Source organism: Anolis carolinensis, chromosome 6 (genome assembly GCF_035594765.1).
Source record: "Anolis carolinensis isolate JA03-04 chromosome 6, rAnoCar3.1.pri, whole genome shotgun sequence".
Classification (NCBI taxonomy): domain Eukaryota; kingdom Metazoa; phylum Chordata; class Lepidosauria; order Squamata; family Dactyloidae; genus Anolis; species Anolis carolinensis.
This window is the reverse complement of record NC_085846.1, coordinates 99390457-99412471: the sequence shown is the minus strand read 5'-3', so window position 1 is coordinate 99412471 and position 22015 is coordinate 99390457. Positions and strand designations below refer to the sequence as shown.

General features: G+C 37.1%; 1 protein-coding gene across 10 annotated transcripts in view; it reads left to right on the top strand.

Annotated features, from left to right (window-relative positions):
* Window positions 1-22015, top strand: part of arhgap21 (Rho GTPase activating protein 21) — a 126261-nt gene that overhangs the window by 95441 nt on the left and 8805 nt on the right. For 4 of the 10 annotated variants that reach the window (XR_010007086.1, XM_008112405.3, XM_008112403.3 and 1 more), the window contains exons 7-18: window positions 2495-2524; window positions 4002-5946; window positions 15630-15788; window positions 15894-15993; window positions 16098-16134; window positions 16926-17051; window positions 17900-18184; window positions 20488-20552; window positions 20643-20791; window positions 21202-21350; window positions 21442-21597; window positions 21684-21762. Coding sequence is in view for 8 of the 10 variants with exons in the window: in XM_008112405.3 (XP_008110612.1) it covers window positions 2495-2524; window positions 4002-5946; window positions 15630-15788; window positions 15894-15993; window positions 16098-16134; window positions 16926-17051; window positions 17900-18184; window positions 20488-20552; window positions 20643-20791; window positions 21202-21350; window positions 21442-21597; window positions 21684-21762 (3280 nt within the window). In the remaining 2 variants the exon portion in view is untranslated. Of the gene's footprint in view, window positions 1-1776; window positions 2525-4001; window positions 5947-15629; window positions 15789-15893; window positions 15994-16097; window positions 16135-16925; window positions 17052-17899; window positions 18185-20487; window positions 20553-20642; window positions 20792-21201; window positions 21351-21441; window positions 21598-21683; window positions 21763-22015 lie in introns of those variants that run through there. The other 6 variants (XR_010007087.1, XM_008112404.3, XM_062983749.1 and 3 more) reach the window with 5 other exon arrangements.

Here is a 22015-nt window from a genome sequence, read left to right as displayed (position 1 = left end):
GGGAAGAGTTTCCGTTGGGACCTGCGCAGGCGCAGCCTCTCCATTAGTGTGAATTCACAGAGTACACTCGAAGAAACATGGTTACAGGTAAGCAACCTGTCCATATTATTTATTTATTTTATATACCGTTGTTCTCCCCTAGGGTAGACTGAAAAGGATGGCAGTCCTAGCAGCCAGGCAACTGATAAGACATGTTGCCTGGTAATATGATAGAAGAATGCAATTGACTTACTTTGCTCTACTTTTCTGGAACTTAGTCCTCAGGGTAGTTCTAACTGGATCCTGTTCAGAGACTCCTATTAGGCATATTCATAATTGATTAAAAAAGCTAGAAGATTGTCTGTTCTTTTTATATAAGCTTTTTGCTTAATATAAACAACAGGGGAAGTTATCACTAGGGTATTTGCTGCTTGTCTGCACTGTTCCGTTTCTTTTGCATCCTGAAGCAAGTGTACATAATTGCAGCAGGACATTAATTGAATTGTCCACATGTACACAGCATGGCAGGTCCAGATATAGGATGTGGCTCATTGCCCTGGAGGTGTTTAATAAACATGTCTCTGAAACTCTGATAGTTTTTTTTATCTTGGGGAAAAAACAGTAGCTCATAGGGAGAAATGTAAGTGCTTGTAGAAAAATTCATGGGTTGAGGGGATTGATTGGGAGAGGGTCAAAACTTCAGTATAGAACAGTATCCTAATACCTAAGGTCTTTAGTTTACAATTGAAAAAAAGAGAATAACTGAAATGTTTCTGTTGCCCACTGTAATGAAGAACCTGGTCTTATTTAACATGGTATATAATATTTATACTTGTTCATGACCATTTATTATCTTGTGAATCTTCTGGCTTGGGGGCATTGCTTTATTTTAAAATTTGTCCCTGGAATACAAAAGCCCCATTCCAGTTTATTTGGATGCTTGTCCTCCTTGCACGAAGGTTGATGTTAGGGGAAGGAAGCTATAGTGTATATGGTAATGTACATGGGACAGTATGGACATGACTGGATTGTATCTTTAGTTTATACAATCAATGGATTTGTTCCATATGGAGTAGGCTGCACTTAGTTCCCCATGAAATATATTTCTTTATTAGATTTATATGCCACCTTTCTCTCGAAGTGGGACCCAAAGTGGCTCACATGATTATAGTTAGAGCAGGCACAACCAGCTGGATGTGAATTGATTTGACTTGTTGAGATACAATAATGCACTGTGTAAAGTTTTTATTCTGTACTTGAAGGATAGGGAAAGTTCTGAAGGAGTTTAGGAGGCCCCCATCCCTTGTTAGCAATGTAAAATTGTGCCTTTTTAAAAAAATGAAAAGGTGCTCTATCACCTTCAGGAGCATGATGGGCATTTCCCCATGTTTTGGGCCTCTTCGGCTTTTTTAAAGATTAGAAGAGACCCCCCCCCCTTTAAAAAAATATTATGGTTGCAAATGATCATAATGACATAGACATAAAATAAATAGAAGTAATACTGAATATTCCTTCATATTTTGATCATAAAAATATTTTGATAATTTTCTATGTTTATACTTTTGTTAATATATAACAGGTTCATTTCCTCTCATTTGTCATCACCTCTGGGTTTTTTTCAGACAGAAATTTGGTTTCTCTTTTTAAACTGCCTTACAAGCCTGCAGATTTCTGAATATGCTTACGTTGAACCTAGGAGGCAGTATTGGCATATTCCAGGGCGAGAGCCAATATGTTATTTCCTCAGTATGTACCACAGCTTGCTTTTTCATAGGCATATCTCAGTGTGTATCTCCTTTTCTCTTCGCCTCCTCTTAATCCGGAAAGTACATGAACGCAGAGTTTCCATTTTCTAACATGAGAGACTGCAAAAATGAGGCAGCAGTGTAGTATACACCTTGCAGTTGAAGCACAGCCTGAGTGTGCTGAAGAAACAAGGAAGATACATCAAATGAAAATGATCACATGGGGAGACGGCTTTTCTCTGAAGATTATTCTAAAATCATCTTCTAATGTCAGTCGTAGAGTATGAAAGCAGCTGCAGTCAGCTGACAGCTTGTGGCTCTCTTCCGATGCATGTGGGGAAGGGGTGCACGGATTTTAAATGCATAATGAAACCCTTGTTTCGTCATCTGGAAGCAGGGATGGTAGCAGCTCAGGGGAGATGAAAGACTGTTGTGTTGCTCTAGTAGAAGGGACGCCTTGTCACACAACCAGAGGGCTTCGTTTGCAGCAGGAAAGATGCTCTGAAGGAATACAGCACCACAGTATTTTCTTTTTCTAGAAGGCTAGGGAATAAATGCAAGAAGCAGGTAAAAGTCGGGAGACAGACATGCTCACAAGGAGGCTGAAGTTATTGTTTATGCTCCACTGCCCTTTACCTCTCTTGGTACCTTCCAGAGGAATCGGTGTAGATGTATTTTTAGCTTCCTGTGAATCCAGCATCAATATGACAACATAATTCTATCTTTACATCCATAAGCAGCTTTTGCTATGTTTTCCTGTTTTCTGCCAGCTGCAGTTTTCAAAGGATGTTACAGCCCTGGTAAGAAATGAACTGTAGCCATTTCTCCAATTTTGTAAGGCATGTGTTTCTCAGTAGATCTGCAAGATGCTGGACTGTTAAAGCCTGCAAGTTGCTGGAAGCAAGCTAGAGCTGCTGGTTAGCTTAATTTCAGTTATAATATTGATCCTGTTACCTGTTCAATGTGTGTTTGTGTTTTGTTAGTTACTCGGTTTATTTCTTTGCAGTTTGGCTTTGATATTTTATTTGCACATAACCAATGCTCGCAGTAATATTGATCACAGCCGTGTGTTTTTAGTGCCTCGCCCTAATCTTCAATACTTTGCTCTCAGTGTAATGTTCATGGCTGCATTTGGGCTTTTACAACCCGTCTAATGCTAAGGCAGGGCATGTTGATTTGTCTGAATGGAGCATGTTATGATTTGAGCAAGAAATGCTGTAATATGATACCACATCTAAGCTGTGTTTTTGTAAAATAATTGAAAGATTTCTGCATCCGTAAGCTGTGTGTTCTCAGCTTTTTAAATTTAATATTACAACTAGAGGAAGTCATGGTACAGTATAAAAGAATGTTGTTTATTATGTTCCAGATAGACCTTGAAAATATGCTATTAGTTATTGATGGTTAGAGAAATGCCTTGCTGCAGAAGAAAGCATTGAGGTTTTAAAACAGATTTTTTGTTACTTTGGAATAAGATTATTAAAAAGCAAGATAAAATGGAAATTGTAAAGCAGGGAAGGGATACAGTGCTTATGACTGTCTGTGTTCCAGTTTAATGAAGTACCTATAAATAGCTGCCCAGCCATATATGTCAATGGTATCTTTGCATTTTAAAAAACTGTACTATCGTCAGTAGTATAGAATAAGTAATATGTAAGATTATTTGGAAGGAGGGTGGGCGTTGGCTGGCAACAAAGACATTGCCACTGTCTGTTCATCTTAGATATAGCAATTGTGCCTTTCAGGAAAGCAATCCATATTGAATGCAGCCATTTCGATATATCTGTTTCCTTATGTGGAAAAGAACTACATTTTTCTGTGAATAACATAATACATATATTCAACCTGTCGATTTCTTCAGAATCATAGTTTCCAGCATTAGAAAATCACAGATAGGAGAAATATTTAAAACTGGCCTTGGAGATATCTAGGGAAAGAAATCCTTTCGTGTTTTACACTCACAAATCTCTCTCTCCTCCTAATCATCTGCAGCAATTGATAGAATTTGTTGTTGATTTTATTTATAGTGGTATGCTTAATCCTTGGGGGAGAATTTCCATGGCATGTTTTCATACACCAGGAGTAATAATAAAAGGCATTTATTTCTTGTTCCATTGAACATTAATGCTTAGGGAAAAAAGTATCTGTAGTATATGTTTCATATGAAAGGTACTTATCCTTCAAATAATGTACTGCCCACTGAATCATCTCACTGCATCATGGTGCACCATTCACATTTTTAGTAATTTAATTTATTTTAAAATGTTCTGTTCACAGGCATATTCCCAGGATGCCTACCTGAAAGGCAATGAAGCCTACAGTGGTAATGCTGGCAACATACCTGAACCACCACCAATATGTTATCCTCGGTTAACATCTCCAGCTACTGGAATGGCACAACCTATTGAGAAAGCATCTCCTGATTCTGCACAGAGAAAACAGACAACTAGTAAGCCTGTACGGACATCAGCACAACCAGAAAAGGCCTACAGAATGGAAATACAAGTGCCTCCATCTCCAACAGATGTTGCAAAATCTAACACGGCTGTCTGTGTTTGCAATGAGACTGTAAAAACTGTTGTTGTGCCTTCTGAGAAGGCTGTAGACTTCTCTTTGTGTAGAACAAATCACACTACTCCATCACACCGGATAGAGGAATTGAGTTATGGTTTCAAGGAACAAGCCACACCAAAAACAAAAGCACGAACCACTTCACCATCCTCTTCTATGTCCACTGCCATTGTACTTCCTCAGACGCCGCTTACAAGGCCAGTAGATCCTAGTGGAATAACTAACACATCTGGAACCTTTGGAAGGCATCCAGAAGAGGTCACAACTACTAGATCCCCTACTCGAAGTGTAGGTTCTCCCTCTATTACTACTAATCACTACACTTCTCCAAATGCTCATCAACACATAGACTGGAAAAATTACAAAACCTATAAGGAATACATCGATAATAGGCGTTTGCAAATGTATGGTTGCAGGACCATACAAGAAAGGTTAGATAGCTTAAGAGCAGCATCTCAGAATACAACTGATTATAATCAAATGGTACCAAATCGCACTGGTTCACAGGTACGACGCAGAAGCACCTCTCATGATAGGGTTCTACCGGCCATTCAGGTCCGGCAGAAAAGCGCATCCCAGGAACGACTTGAGGATCCCAATGTAGTGCTGAATGAGTGGCCAAGGAGTGCCTCACAAGATGCTCTGACTTCACCACCTCTCAGTCCTCGAAATTATAGGACACGATCTTGGGACTATTTAGGCAAACAGGGTGATACAATAGAAAATCTTCATGCTGATAACTTTGTTGGCGATCCAAACAGAGACAAAAAGAAGACTTACCAATGGACAGGGTTTACTGAACAAGATGATAGGCGAGGTTTTCATGAGAGAACCCGACTACAAGCTTTTCACTTGTCCTTTCGAGGTTCAAAATTTTTTGGGGCTCCAGGTGCTTATAACCCTGATGGTAGACTCATAAGTAACAGGGCCTTAGGGTCTGCCCCTCATTTCCAGAAGATTTCACCAGATGGAAAAACACTACAACCTGTCAGAAATTTGCCAGCTGCTGGTGGAACTTCAAAGCCTGCAACCATTTTTCAGGAAAGATTATCTCACTCAACAGCTAGAAGCACAAGAAGCAACTCCCTGAAGACTTCTATTCCCTATGCAGCAAAACCGTCGCTTCCCCTCAATCAGAGCCTGGATAGTGTTACTACCAGAAACCAAAGAGCAGTAAATGATGTGCACCACAGTAGTTTGTTCAATCAACAATCCAGGATACATGCAGAAAGTGTACCAGACCGCAAAGTAGACCTAGGCAAAAGTACTCTTTCTCCTACTTCCTGCATAGCTTCTGCCAAATTTGTCCCACAGATGAGTGAGCACTTAACTACCTCTGTTAGTTTAGATGTCTCTGTCAGACAAAAAGTTCGAGATTTTGAAAAAGAAGATGAAATTCGACCATCACATGTAGATCAAGAGACAGAAACAGTTGTTTTGCGAGAAAAGTCTCCGTCTGGCCATCAGACACCACAACTTTTGCGACATCAGTCCTACATCTTAGCTGTAAATGATCCAGAGCCTGCCTCAGAAACAACTTGCTGGCTACCCAATGATGCACGTCGAGAAGTCCATATAAAAAGAATAGAAGAAAGAAAAGCTTCTAGTTCCAGCCCACCTGGTGATTCCTTGGCATCTATTCCATTCATAGGTGAGTTAAATCTGTAGCTTCTATGCCTCTGTGGTATATGTTTTGATATACTTTGGCTTATCATTTTGTAACTAACCTATTATATTCTGGTTACTGTACTTCATAATATAAGAAGGTATAATTTAAAAAACATAATTTACATTTCAGTTCCACTATATAAAAGAAGCTGTGTATACTCAACCAATTTTGTGGAGATTGTTTCATTCTAACATTGTCTCTTGCAGCAGTGACCATTGCAAAAGTAGATGGCTAACAGGTTGCAGATTATGTTATTCTAGCACTGCCTTTTTATGGGATACCAATTAGATGTGGAAAATGTGGGCCATCTGCCCCACTTCTGTGGTTATAGTAATCATTTGTGTATTATAGTTATACCAATGTAACTGTGACAGATTTATGTGCATAAATACAGTAGAGTCTCACTTATTCAACATAAACGGGCCAGCAGAACGTTGGATAAGCGAATATGTTGGATAATAAGGAAAGATTAAGGAAAAGCCTATTAAACATTAAATTAGGTTATGATTTTACAAATTAAGCACCAAAACATCATGTTATACAACAAATTTGACAGAAAAAGTAGTTCAATACACAGTAATGCTATGTAGTAGTTACTGTATTTACGAATTTAGCACCAAAATATCTTGATATATTGAAAACATTGACTACAAAAATGCGTTGGATAATCCAGAATGTTGGATAAGCGAGTGTTGGGTAAGTGAGACTCTACTGTATTACTATAATACTAAATTTCAGGTTCTGTGTAATGCACATTTTTCATGCAACGGAACCTCATAAATTTATCAAAGCTTAAAGTGAGGTGGGGATTTCTGTGGCCCTCCAAATGTCTTTGGACTGCAATTCCCATAATCCCTTACATTTCCTATAACTTTTGCTTACTTGTGAAGGCTAATGGAAGTTGTAGGCCCCAAAACATCTTTAGGGTAAAAATTGCTCACTCTGTACGTCCTCAGTATGTCTAAATGTAGTTGTCTGTGATTATGTATATGAAAGACATATTTCTGTCACTTTGGTTAGAAATTAAATGCGTTTCATTTTCTGTGTATGATTTTCACTGCATATTTCTCTCTAGAGCAGTGGTTCTCAACTTGTGGGTCTCCAGATGTTTTGGCCTTCAACTCCTAGAAATCCTAACAGCTGGTAAACTGACTGAGATTTCTGGGAGTTGTAGGCCAAAGCACCTGGGGACCCACAGGTTGAGAACCACTGCTCTAGAAAAACAGTAGGTATTTGTAAATCTAGAGGTGATTTTATTGGAAATGATTTACTAAAATTCCCATTGCTTCTATGAGTAATTCTGGTTACCATTCACCCATTCTTACCTGTGAGTAAGTGCAGTTGAAGTCCCTTTACTTATGTGTAGACATTGAGTAGGTTGAGCAGCCCTTATTCAGAATTCCAGAATGCTCCAAAATTGTCAACATGAATTGTGAGACAGTGACACCTTTCCTTTCTGATGATCTAGGGGACACAAACTTTGTTTCATGCACAAAAATACTGAAAATATTATATAAAATCATCTTTAGGCTATGTACATAAAGTGTATATGAAACATACAGGCATTTTACATTCAGGCTTAGTCCCATCTCCAAGATATCTATTTTTGCAGGTTTTTGTATGTAATACGCTATATCAAATTCCGAATGAAAACACTTCTGGTCCCAAATATTTCAAATAAACTTTATATGTGCTAATCTGCAAGGAAAAGAATACTAAAGATATATAGTACATGCTTGAACCGCTGTCACTAATTTATCTTATTTGTTGTCAGTCTTTTGCAAAGCTGTTTTAAAATCTAAGAACTTAATATGAATAATGGCTTGTAAGAAGAGAAAGAAGAAATAGGAAAATCATGTAGGATATGAAGAGGATAGGGATTAGACAGATCTTAAAGGAATGTAGGGTAGAAGTAGAATGCTTGTCAGCTTGCATCTTCAGAAGTAAGGAAAAGCAGATGCTGCTTGTTACATAAGAAATGGACTTCTTTGAAGGAACTGGATGAAATGAAGTCCATAGCAATATGCTGAATAAATTAAAAAGTGAGAGGTGATGGTGCAAGGAAAAGGAAATGTGTTTAATGAGCCAGAATGCATTTTTCCTTCATTGTTGATGCAGTATAATTTTTATTGAGGTACAGTAGAGTCTCACTTATCCAACACTCGCTTATCCAACGTTCTGGATTATCCAATGCATTTTTGTAGTCAATGTTTTCAATACATCGTGATATTTTGGTGCTAAATTCGTAAATACAGTAATTACTACATAGCATTACTGCGTATTGAACTACTTTTTCTGTCAAATTTGTTGTATAACATGATGTTTTGGTGTTTAATTTGTAAAATCATAACCTAATTTGATTTTTAATAGGCTTTTCCTTAGTGCCTCCTTATTATCCAACATATTTGCTTATCCAACATTCTGCTGGCCCGTTTATGTTGGATAAGTGAGACTCTACTGTACCAACATGCTTAGACATATATATTCATGGTTGTAATAAAAGCTTTGTCTTAAATTCCAGTTGTAATTTGGTCTCCAAAGACTATAGAGATGTGTTGCAGCCTATTTGTATAGAGAACTGACCATGGCTGGTGATATATGTGAAGGTTTGTGAAGTCATGTAATTGTTGGAGATATGCAAAAAGAATCAGTGTAGTGGGCCAAAGATACATTAATATCATTGTTGCAGTTTGTTTTTGAAAATATAAAAAGGTTGCTACAAATGTATCTGTGCAGTGACCATCACATGTTCACATGTACACATACTCAGCCTCTGCAAATTTCAGGTTTGGTACTGGAAAGAGGAGTCGCAGCAGTGCAACTCATGTAACCATGATTGCCACTTTCTCGCAACTTTACTTTTCCTTGTCCCTCCCCAGCCCCCCATGACCCTGATTGCAATGTTATGGAAGGCAGTCGCCCATTTGCAGTATTTTCAACCGATTGAGGCTCTATCATCATTCCTGTCATCATTTGATATTCAGTGTACAGAAGTGCAGGGTTTATAAGTCAGTGATGTTCCTATGTGCAGTTCCAAAACGATTGGCTACTTTTGGCAGGTGCCTCTGATCATCAGTACAATGACTTATTGGTGCCTTCCTTTTCCCTTCCCCAGCTAAATTGTGTGTCAGCACTAAATCCTAAATCTGTGTCAAATCTAAATAGATAGGAAAGACAGAGTCACTGCTAATTGTTGGTTTCGTTACTGCTGTCATCTCAAACTAATTTTAATCTAGTGTCTAACATTGTTTGAAACAGAACTTGTTTTTATTTCTAAGAGGCCGAAATTACATTTTCAACGCACTAAAGAAGGAATGTTTATGGCATTTCATGTGCCCCAGCGTGACCTGGCCTATTTATTTTGGTTTGGATCCAGATGTATCCAAGCATGTGGGCATGCCCAGTGCGATTTTTTTAAAACTTGTCTTTTGGACAGCTTTAGTGGTGCCTTCTGACATTGGTGAGGAAGATGCTTGCAAAAGAGAAACTGAAATACTCTGTGAACCCACTGAATGAAAAAATTGTTCTTTGGACCTTAACCATTCAGTCAAGGGATGAGAGTTCAGAGGAAATTTCCCCCTCTGAAGTCCTGCTGTGTGGTGGGAGATTTCCAAAATTTGGCAGCATAGCACCAAAATAAAAGTGATTTTTGAACTTAAAACTTCAGTCTTAAAGGTGCATTAGGATTGATTCCCTTATTTTCAAGCAAAAATACTTAAAATGATGGTTTTTTTGAAACCATTGTCGAATATATAGCAGTCCCAAGGTTATGGACAATATAGGTTTGGTAGGTTTGTTTTAAGTTGAATTTGTTTGTAACACGTACATTTTTAAAGTGTAATTCCAGCCGTACACACACTCGTGTGCACACACAAACACATACACATGTATACAAACATACACACGTACATACACATACATGCATGCTTTGGATAGCATAGTGAAGGGTTAACTCCCCTGTGGTGTTTGTTTTGCTGATTGTACTCCTGCTCAGAAGATTTCACTTCACTTTCTGTCCCTGTAAGAATTGGATTTTGAAAAGATTGGCTTGTTATGAGTCGTTTGTAAGTCAGAGGTTTCTAACTTGGGAGCTGCCTGTATGTGTACTTTCATTCTTGTGTTGAGTTTAATATTAATTAGGAAAGTTGTCTGGTTTGAAGAAATATTAGTAATTTAATCATACATATTTAGTTAGTTGATTTATCATAAATTTGCATATAAAGAAAAATTAGTCTTAAGGAAAAGGGACAGATCTTTCCTTTTAGACACATATGTTGGAACAAACACCATAAAAAGGCATTCCCATCATTCTGTCAGAATGGCAGAGAAGGTGTAATCATTTGCAATATAACATGGTAACTTGCTATAGACCCGAGATGCGTTTGTGGGCCTCTCTGGGGCTGAATCTACACTTTTATCTAAAGCAGTTTCATAATGCAGATTAACTGCATTGAACTGGATCATAGGAATCTACACTGCCATACAATCTAGTTCAATGCAGTTTATCTGCATTCTGAAACTGCATTATATGGCAGTGTGGATGGGTCCTGGGTCCTCTAGTGTGACTATGTGGTATGCTTTTGGCCCAAGTACAGTATAGTCAAAATGTAAAGCTTGATATAATTCACATTTAGCTGTCCATGGGGTGGTGGTGATATTAATCCCCTCCCCCAAAACATGGAGATTATGCTGTACTTCAAAATATTTTCTCTAAAGTCCAATTAATCGGGACCTTTTATTTAGTCGATCAGAATGGTTTAACACTTTAATCTAGCCAGTTCATTAAGTATTGAAGTGATTATGATGATGGCAGAATTATGGTTTATATGGCACTTTCTATTTGTGCAAAGTGATTCAGTGACATGATGTTCATAGTACAATGAACATTTTGATTAAGTACAGTAGTATGCCTGCTTGAAATAGTTGTGTAGATAGTAGGAACTGACAAGAGATTAGGCCAGTATCATCCATCCCTTCCTTTCCCTAAAACATATAGGCTAGCTATGGACACTTTATTGAAGTCTTGCAGCATCCCAACAGTAAGAATTTGTGGGAGAAGTAGTTCCCATAGATACAGCACTGCCGAGAGAAAACTATATCATCAGAGGATGTTATGCAAGATTTAAAAGTTTAGTTCCATAGAAGGCCTTCAGTAGCTTGACTGTGCATGCTCTTGTCCTTCACATAAATCCATCTTTGGCTCTTATATAACTGGAAAATAAACACACCTTGCTACTTTCATGCCCTAAGTCCCAGTCATGTATCAGTTGTGGTATCAAGGCTAATGTTGGGCAGGAAATTTTTTTAACCTGTCTGATCTTTCCTAACACAATGTTTTTGATAACTGTTACTATCAAAATCCTTTCCTCTTTAATGTGTATTGAAATAATTTTGATCTATATTTATTTTTGTAGTAAGTCTGTGCTTTCCAGTTCAATGTCCATGGCAATTGGCTATTTAAAAATATTTTAAAATTAGACATTGAAGTAGATATGTCACTTGATCACTTCCAAGTTTTGACAAATTTTTATGAGTTCATTGTTGTTACTGAAACTTCCGAGAAGATCTTCAAGATTGCCTATTTGTTTATAACAAAATCCTGCTTCAAATATATTTGTCAACATATTTTAGTGACATTGGAACATTAGCTTTCTATTTTTGATGGACCACTTTTATGGAGAATTTGCTGCCTACTATGAGCTAAAACATAGGAACTTAAATTTTATCTCCAAGATGGTCATTTAAGATATCTTTTCTATCACTAAATACCACATTTCTTCAATTATAAGACACCCCCCTCATATAAACATTTTTAAAATGGAGTGCATCTTTGAATCATGGGGGGGGGGGGGGAGAGATTTCTGTTGGTGGTACTGAAATTAATCTGTCTTACTACCAATGACATCTTAGAATTGAAGAAATACCATAGTATGTTTTGATACAAGTATTTGACTTAATGCCTGTGTTAAAGACTGGAATTGAGATAGAAAAATAGTTTTTACTGGTAATATTTCTGTTGAGGGGCTATGATCCTATATTGGAATTAGAGATCTGATTTCAGTAGAGGTATCATTTCAGGATTATAAAGAGAGATTTGCATAGAATCAGGACATGTATATGGAGAGTCTTTCAAATAGTTTATTGCATCTTAGAGTTTTCTAATCTATACTTGAGAGATCTCACTTTGCAATAGGCTTGAAGCACGAGCCCTAGGATATTTTTGTGGCTTCTCCAGAATGTGCTAGAAGAAACTTCCCAACAAACAACCCAATTATGTTTTGTTTTGATACTGATACAACACTAAGCCAGGGAGAGGAAGTTAACATAGAAGATAATGCATTTAGGCCAGTTATTTTGTAAACCACCATTTCTAGATTGCTCCATCAGCATCTCTAGTGTGGGACTGTTATTAGCACCAAATATGATATCTTTCAGTTTTATGAATGACAAAAGATATGACATAATAGCCCCTATTGGAAGTGATGCTAATTCATAGTGTTCCATTATGGGAATGAACCTGATTGAGATTTGGCATGAACGCTTCCATTTCTCATCTCATTTGATGGATTAATGAACCAACCTGTTCATTGCTGCCCCTGAACTAGACTATTCCTTATTGAAACAACACACACACACACACACACACACACACACACAAAGTCACAGTTTGATCTGGCTTATCTCAATAAATCATTTTTAAGCTTATCTCAATAAATAATTTTAAGCTAACTGTCAATTGGCCTGATTTATGTGTAATTTGAGGAAGGAAGGAATTTTGAGGCCAAGTTTCCTCATTGGAGGAAAAAAAATCTGCCGGTTTTGTGCATTTAAAATTTTTAAACTCAATACCAAAGGCCTCTTACCTCTTTGAAGCATAGCTCTTTGGATGCTAGCTATAATGTTGAACTCTAAACTAATTATTTAGCCATAAATTCACTTTGAAATTTAAAGTTGCTATAAAGCTGAAGCTTGGCTATGAATGAACATCTGAGGTTTCTAATATGATGCTTTTACTCAGCCACATAATCACAGTCTGTTGTGTTTGTATCTTGCTTTATGAAAGATTTGACACATTCTTTTATTTGAAATTCTTTTTTATTGCTTTTGGGATGCAGCTTACTGGAATGTTACTGTGCCATTGATACAAGATTACTAGAGCAAAAGTAAGGCTGAATCAATTTGATTATGTAAGAAAAACCAGAGAGTTGATGCAAGCTTGGCATTTTTATTATTAGTGGGTTTTGAGGATGCTGTGCAAATAACACGGCTTCCCATTGCAGCATACATTGCTTTTTGGTCTTACTCTAGTTTCAGTCGTTTTGCTGTATCTTCCTTCCATTTCCGTTCTTCACTTACCACCTTACAGACAGGCCACAGAGAAGCTCATTGCTGAAGTCTTGAACAAATGGACAGTGTTTTCTTTCAAGGCTCTGTTTATCAGCTGACTGAACCATCCACCGTCCAGCCAGACAGTACAAGCGCATTGATTTTGTGAGGATTGTTACTCTTTGCCTTCCTGTTAAAAAAACAAGAGAGAGCTATGTTCATGAATGCATGTGTGAGCAAGCATATATTGCCTGACTTTCGAGGGATAATTGAAGGGAAGATGTCGTAGTATAAAGTGGTTGTTTTAATATTTTATTCGTATGAAATTAACGCAAGCCTATTTGATAGATGCTGGTTCTTATTCTTTCTGGAGAGTAAATGTAAATCTTGTTGCATAATAGGCAAATGCTATATCAACCTATTGCATTGACTGTATTTCGCAGTTATAAGAGGAGAGATGATTGTTTCCTGGGCATGGAAACAAATTCAGGGCATGGAAACAACTACTCGCAAAGCTGTTACTGCAAATGGAGAATATAGAGAAGTAGTGCTCAAAGTGGTTATCTTTGAGCTGATCCTGGCTTGTGAGCTGTTGGCTGCTTCAACATGGGGAATTTCAAGGAAAGAAAGAAACAGCTGTAGCAATTGGCAAAAGTCTTCAGCAAATTCGAATAAAATAATGCTCTTTCTCCCCTCTCCCATCAGAAAAACAGCAGTAATGACCATGAATATATTTGCCTATTTTATATTTTAAAAGCTTTCAGCTGTGTTGTGTTTTGTTTTCTTTCCCCGCTTTAAAAAAAGATTAAAAAAAATAAAATCAGCATTTATGAAATACCGTTAGATATATATATAAAATAGACCCTTTGGCGTCTTTTATATCGTTTGTCTTTTAAAATATTAGGAAGAACTTTCATTTAGAAAAAAAAGCTGGCAAAGCACATAATGTATGTGCTATTAAATAGAACATGTTACCATCTCGGATTATACCGGTAACCCTTAATGTAAAGAAAGTCATCATAGAATTTCTACATTTGTCTAGTCTTGGAAATGTTTCCCTCCATTTCAAAAGTGTGTGTGTGAGAAGGCATGTAAAACCAATCCTTGAAGCTGCAGGCCTTGCCTCCTTAAGCCAGAGCCATCAATTACTCTTTGAAAACACAATGCTGTACGTGCAGATGCGTTCATTCAAAAGAAAGAATAAACCTCTGTTTGTGCAGGCTGGAATATATCAATGGGCCTTTCAGAAGCACAGCATATTAAAATGCTTAGCACCTAGGATCTATACATATTAATTATCACAGTGCAGCATGATTATGGTCGGGATTTCTGTACAGTTTTCTCCTGTACATTGAAAGATGAGCTAGATTTACCCTGTTAAGTTTCAACGTTCTAGCATTTGCTTAAGGTGTATGTTATTTCCTGGCATCCTGGCAAATTCTACCAAACCGTTAGGCTTCTTCATGTGCTGCAAGATGATCCTCATGGCAGTAGATAGGTGCTGGATCTGTGCAGACTGTGATAACTTCTATCAGCTGTTACTGGAATCTATACTTGGTATGTAGCAGTAGCAAACATTGTTGTAGCATAACCTGTATTGTTGATTTGTACCAGATATTTGTATTTTAATCGTGCTTTATCTCTTTGTTTTAATGATGTACCCTGCATTATTATTATTATTATTATTATTATTATTATTACTACTACTACTACTACTACTACATTTTGAATTTTGTGCTACTGGATAGACCTTGACCTTCTATGAAAATATATTTTATTATATTGGTATATATTGTATTATTTATTGGTCTAGCTATTTCTGTATAACTTGAAATAGTTTATTTTTTTGTATTTGATTTCAATTAAGGCTTGCATGCATGACAGCAGTCAGCCATGTGAGGTTTGCTTAAATGTTGATTATATTCACTGGCAGTGTTTTTATTTAAATATAGAGAGTCTTCTGAAAAGCATATTTCATGAAGAAATTAAACCTTGCAATGTTTTTGTTTCAGTACAGTGTCTACTTTGACATCTCCTATTCCTTTCAATATTCATCTAGTAATATTAGGCTTTAGCTATTATAATGTAATATCACTAATAAATTGAGTTTGACAGTGTGTGTCTTTCAAATGGATGAGGATCATTTTTTGAAAAGTGGAGCAAATAATCTTAAAACACGTTTTCTCACCTGTCCTGGGATATCTGTGAAGTATTGCATAATGATCTCTGGTGCTGTCATGGCATTATATCAGTCCCAACTAGTCAGATTGGTAGCCAACTGATGATGGTGGTAGTAGTTTTACTAAGGTGTTATTACTGGCTGTATTGTTTCCTTGTAGATGAGCCAGCTAGTCCGAGTACTGACCATGACATCGCCCACATTCCTGCTTCTGCTGTTATATCAGCGTCTTCTTCACGAGCGCCCACCATTACAACAGTTCCTCCTAGCCCTACTTCTCTTGTACCTTTAATTCGACGTCAACTATCACACGATCATGGTACGTTTACAGGTCCAAACACCATTACTTTATTATTTGGTGGCAACAGTGGATACATTGATTAATTGATTGATTAACAAGGATATACATTTGTTTTGACTGCAGAGTCTATAAGGGCTAGTATTGTGGATGGTCAATTTCCTACAAAAAGTGAACGGTCTAAGTCTTATGATGAAGGATTGGATGACTATAGAGAAGGAAAAGTGTAAGTTAGATTTTAAATATATCTATATCTCTATATATGGACATGTGCTGTTATTCAAGGATGCCTGCAGAGATGTTAACTGCAGTATCTATTTGTGTCAACAGGGCCATAAAACATGTATCCAGCTTAAAGGGAATCAAGGTCAGTAACCATGTATTTATCAATATTTATCAGTTGTGAAAACAAAATCTAGGCAGTAAGTGTTTTGCCTTCAGAAATTCAGCGAAAGGAATGCATGTGAGAATATGGCAATCACTCCTGCAGTTGCTTTATGCTGATTGTGGGAAGCAAGAACGTTGGCTTAGTTAAAGAGTAAAAGAAACAGACTCAACCTCTGGTATACAAGTATAGCATTGGGTTTTTTAAGTATCAGCAGATGATGAGAAAAACCATTTATTTGCCTAAGAGTCTTTTGCAAGTGATGTAAATCAGTTTCTTCCTAAATACCATAGTGATTTATGGTAAGATAGCATACAACTAGAGTCATTAGTATTACCACCACTATTACCATATAGCCAAAGCTTGGGAAGATTATTGACTTGGATTACAATTAGCAGTACTCTAGCTTTTTTGGTAATAAATTATTCTAGCTGTGTGGTTCAGGGATTTGCCATACAGAAAAATAACTTGCCCAATGTGTGGCTGTGGAAGGCCAGACATAAATATAACAGGTTTTCCAGCAGCAGTCTCAGATTTCTGTAATCCCTCTTTTCCCTTTGAGTAGAGTGAACACTTGGGACTGGATACTGAGACTAGGCACCTTTAAGATACCTTACAGTTGTATTTTGTAGCTGGTGTTAGCTGCATATGTTTGTCCCTTACATTATACCCGTGCAGAGAAAAAAGAGGGCGAACTTAAATAGATAGAAATGCTGTTGAACATATTTTGCTTCTTTAATGCTAAGACTGCCTCGGTATGGTGTCGTCTTTAGGCCCCAGACAGCCAAACATCCTCGGAAAACTCAGGGTCCAGAAAAGCTTCTTCTTCAGAGATCTTCGGTGATGCTTCCAAAGTAGGATGGCTCTATTTTCGACAGCTAGTCACAGACAAGGGAAAGGTACTGCTCTTCCTAACATGCAGTTGAGAGTAAATACAAATGGTACTTGTTTCAGATGTCTTCTGTTTCAGAAGCCTTTAAGTAGAAAATACCAATGTACTGGATTTTAATTGACAAGAAGACTAAGCCTTCTCTTCCTGCCCTTTCCTGTCTCTTCCAATGTTGAATTTGAAAAAGAACCTCTTCAGATGATTTTAGCTTGAAAGAACCTCTTCAGATTATTTTAGCTTGAATTAAGATGCAAAGCACCATGTTTACTTACCTTTTGAAAAAAATGTTTTCAAATATTCTAAGCAACTACTAGATTTAGAGCCTGGATTTTCTGGCGTAGTTGAAACTTGATTGCAGACTTCATACATATGCTGCCATGTTCTGATCTTTAGCAGTCAGAATGCCTTCAGAAGTTAATGAAATAAGGATCATTTTGTATGACAGATTCACCCAGCAATCGTGATTTAGTAGGAAAGAACCTGTAAGTTTGGGATTGAAAAGTTCAAAAATGATATAAGTGAAAGTAATATAGGATCTTTCATAGACCTTCAAAGAAATAACGTGTTTCGTTAGGACACTATTTAAGCAAAAACTTACCATATCAGGGTTCTGTTATCTTATTATCTCAATTTATTTCTACTGTTGTCACCGCATCCTTTATGATCCTGGCCCTCTCCATTTTTGCTAAACTTTTTCAGAAGGTATCGATGAGAAGACTAGTAACATGTCACAATTTCTTTCCTGCCTTCTCTTTTTTCTTCAAGTTCTGACTTTGATGTAACATATGCAATGTAAAGTACATTAAAATGTAAAGCATTACTTTTCTTAAATATTAATACTAGATTTGTATTTTCCAGAGAGTCGGTGGGAGCATCCGGCCGTGGAAACAAATGCATGTTGTTTTGAAAGGTTGCTCATTGTACTTATACAAAGATAAAAAAGAACAAGTGGTACCATCTGAGGAGGAGCAACCCATCAGCATCAATGCTTGCTTAATAGACATTTCATATAGTGACACAAAGAGGAAACATGTATTTCGGCTCACCACGTCAGATTGTGAATACCTGTTCCAAGCTGAAGATAGAGATGACATGCTGGCCTGGATTAGGGCTATACAAGAGAACAGCAACTTAAACACTGAGGTTGTGTGCTTGTTCAATTTTTATTCTATGATTTCAATGTGTTTTCTATACTTTTGCTGTATTTGGATCCAGAGTTATCAAAATTCTCATGCTAGCATTCAAAAGGAGGTAGCATAAATAATACTTTCATCATCATTGTTGTCATACTGCCATTGTCAAGAACAATCTTATTCATTATAATCATTGATATTCAGCAGTTGAGCCACTACTTAAAATAGTTTCATTGTTGTTAATTGTAATACATTACTTCATTATAAGAAGTTAATTTTTTTATCGAGAGTTATGATATACGATTCAATTGCTACCTATTTTTGAATTCTTTCGGAGGCACAGAACTTTTAATTATATCATTATTTCCCATCATACTGTCAATTCTATATAAATACTAAGAGAACACTACATCACTTATGAGGAAGAATATAGCTATGTCTACAAGTAATACGTAGAAGGTATGGTAATCTTCATGCCATCAGTTGGAGCCCTTGGTGGCATAGTGGATTAAAGCCTCATGACTTGAAGGTTGGGTTGCTGACCTGAAGGCTGCCAGGTTCGAATCCCACCTGAGGAGAGCACGGATGAGCTCCCTCTATCAGCTCCAGCTCCATGCGGGGACATGAGAGAAGCCTCCCACAAGGATGGTAAAAACATCAAAACATCCGGGCGTCCCCTGGGCAACGTCCTTGCAGATGGCTAATTCTCTCACTCCAGAAGCGACTCAAGTTGCTCCTGACATGAAAAAAAAATCCATCAGTTCTTTTATTTCTTAGGAGTTTGTAGTTTTAGTATATATCATTCCATGCAGACTGGCCGCATTTAAAATATTTTAGTATTTCATCCTTGTCCAATCACAGCAGCAGTGTCAGGGAATTGGGAAGGCTTGAGCTGAGGACAGTTCTACATGGACAATTTATCTTGGGGCTGTTGCAGAGATAAAGGATCAATGTAGATAAGTCCTAAATTGACAGGTGTTAATTTGACTTTTTTTTTTGGAGGGGGGGGGGTTCTTCAGATATGAGCAAAATCAATGTTTGATGAAGCAATCCTGTGTACATTTCCTTGGGTATGAGTCTCACTAAACACAAGATTTATTTTGGAGGAAACAGGTATAGGATTGCACTATATAGCTCTTGAATTGCTTTATTTAAGAAAAACTTTTTTTCAAGTGAAGGGAGCAAGAAGTGATAAGAAAGCATTTGAAATTGTAATCATTTCAAGTAGTTGTAAAAGTAGCTCCAATGTTTAAGACAAACATGTTATTAACTACTTGGTTAATTACTTTGTAAATGTTTTGCTTGTTAAACTACTTTAACAGCATAATGGTACTGCATATTGTTTTAAAAATAAGTCCCATTGGATTCATTGAAACCTAATCTAAAGTGTGTGTGTGAGTGCGTGAGTGTGTGTGTGTATGATTTGAGCCTTAGTTAGATCTTGAGTTTTCTCTTTCTTTGAGCTGTACTCTGTAATGATCTTCCTACTTGAATTGTTAAATTATAGATGTGGTAATTTGTTTTGTTTAAAACATCTTGTTTTATTGGATCCATAGTGTCTAAAATTTGAACCGTTAAGCATATCTTATAATGCCTTGATTGTTGATGTTTTAAAAAAATGTACACATGTTGCAGTCTGCCTGCGAAAAGAGCAGAGGGCAGGATCCTAATACCGTCTCAGTCTTAAATTGTAATCGTATATGGTATACAACAATCTGGGATCTGCATAGGATTAGCACTTCTCAGCCTCAGTGCTTAATGGATTTTTAAAAGCCTTCTTCTGATGTTATCATTCTCTAATATTAACCTGGAAATTTCTATGTCCCTGAATGAAGCTGTGGGCATTATGTAAGCATGCATAGTGGGAGGGTTCTACATTGAAACTAGTCACAATATTCCCTTAATTTAGTTTTGGAGTTACTTCATCTCTAGGAATACTATAATTGTTCCCAGTGAAGATAAGTTGTAAGAACGTGACAAGGAAGCACTGCAGTTCACAGGGCAGTTACTTGTATTTGTAAGAACTGTGCCCAAATAGCTTGTAATTGAGAATTACTTTGTATGCTGTTTAATATATAAATGTATGCTTTACTTTAACAGTGTCCAAGCCATACTGACAGTCCAGATGGCAAAATTGTGTTTTTAAGAAATAAAACGGATTGTACTTTCAGCATTTCACTTAACACAACTACTTCTGTTCTCCTTATTTTTTATAATTTTTATATGTTAGCACAAACCAGAATAGGACTATTATTTGCCATACAATTGCATTCTCCCCTAAGTTTGCAAAATAGTTTTCCATTTATTTTGCAGAACACAGGTGTCACAAGCAGGGACCTCATTAGCCGGAGGATTAAAGAATATAGTACCATGATGAGGTAAGCAGCCTTAGTACCATGTGATACTAAATTCATCCTGATGAATGGAACGCCTGCTTCTGGGTAATACAAGATTTTTTTTGTACACAGTGCTTCAAGTGGGAAAACAGAGCCATCACCCAAACCATCACGCCAGGGCCTCAGTATAAGGCAGACATTACTTGGCAATAAAACGGAATCACGAACCCAGAGTCCACATTCTCCCAAAGAAGAATCTGAGAGGAAATTCCTTGGTAAAGGTATTTGTCCTATATGTAAACATATTATTAATTGTACTAACCCCTCCAGATCTACCCCAAAGTCAATCTGGACAATGAATAAAGAAAGATATGGTCAAATATTTTGATTCACCTTAGAACTTCATTGGTTCTTAGATCAAATTGAATCCTCTTTTTCTACAGCCAAGAATGGGGAAGCTCCTCTTGTTTTTGATAGTGGGCATATCTTATCTGCTCTGACGTGGTCACTAAATCCTGATCTTTGCTCTCAAATATGTTGCTGCTTCCTTTTATTTCAGGGATAATTTGTTACATAAATCACTCATTGATTTGTTTCAAACTTCCCAGTTAAAATGTATTTTTTAAAAACCACTTGCTTTGATAACCTTCTAATGTGCTAATACTGATTCAGATTCTTTATTTCCCTTCAGAAAAAGATGAAACAAGTCCACCAAAAGACAAAGGTACCTGGCGAAAAACTATTCCCAATATCATGAGAAAAACCTTTGAAAAGAAGCCATCTGCTGTTGGGACCTTTGGAGTTAGACTAGATGATTGCCCTCCAGCTCAGAGTAATAAGGTATTAGCCAGTAACTTTACAGTTATGTTTTGCTTGGCGAATTCTTCTTTGCAAGGCGCAATTAGCAAGTTTTCTGTCTCTGATTTTTCAGTATATTCCACTGATAGTTGATGTATGCTGCAAAATAGTTGAAGAAAGAGGTCTCGAGTATACAGGTATTTATAGAGTGCCTGGGAATAATGCTGCTATCTCAAGCATGCAAGAAGAACTCAACAAAGGAATGACTGATATCGACGTTCAAGATGATGTGAGTGATTTCCTTTATATTTCTAATTCCATAGTATTGTCTTGCTACCTGGGAAGTAATAAGAATTTTCTTTTCTCATGTCTTAGAAATGGCGAGACTTAAACGTCATAAGTAGTTTACTGAAATCCTTTTTCAGAAAGCTTCCAGAACCTCTTTTTACTAATGGTGAGTTTTTTATTCTCTCTCCCCCACCCCACTCTCACCCCCTTTTAAATAAGTATAGACTATAGATTGCCTGTGATTAATTACATTAAAATAAGATCTGTGCTGATTTCTTAAAACATTTGTAGTATAGTCCCACTTCTATTTGTTATGCTGTTGAATGTCTTGAGGTGAATCTCGGAGGTTAAGATTATCTGGGGAGGCCCTGCTCTTAGTCCCACCTCCTTCACAGGCGTAACTGGTTGGGATGAGAGAC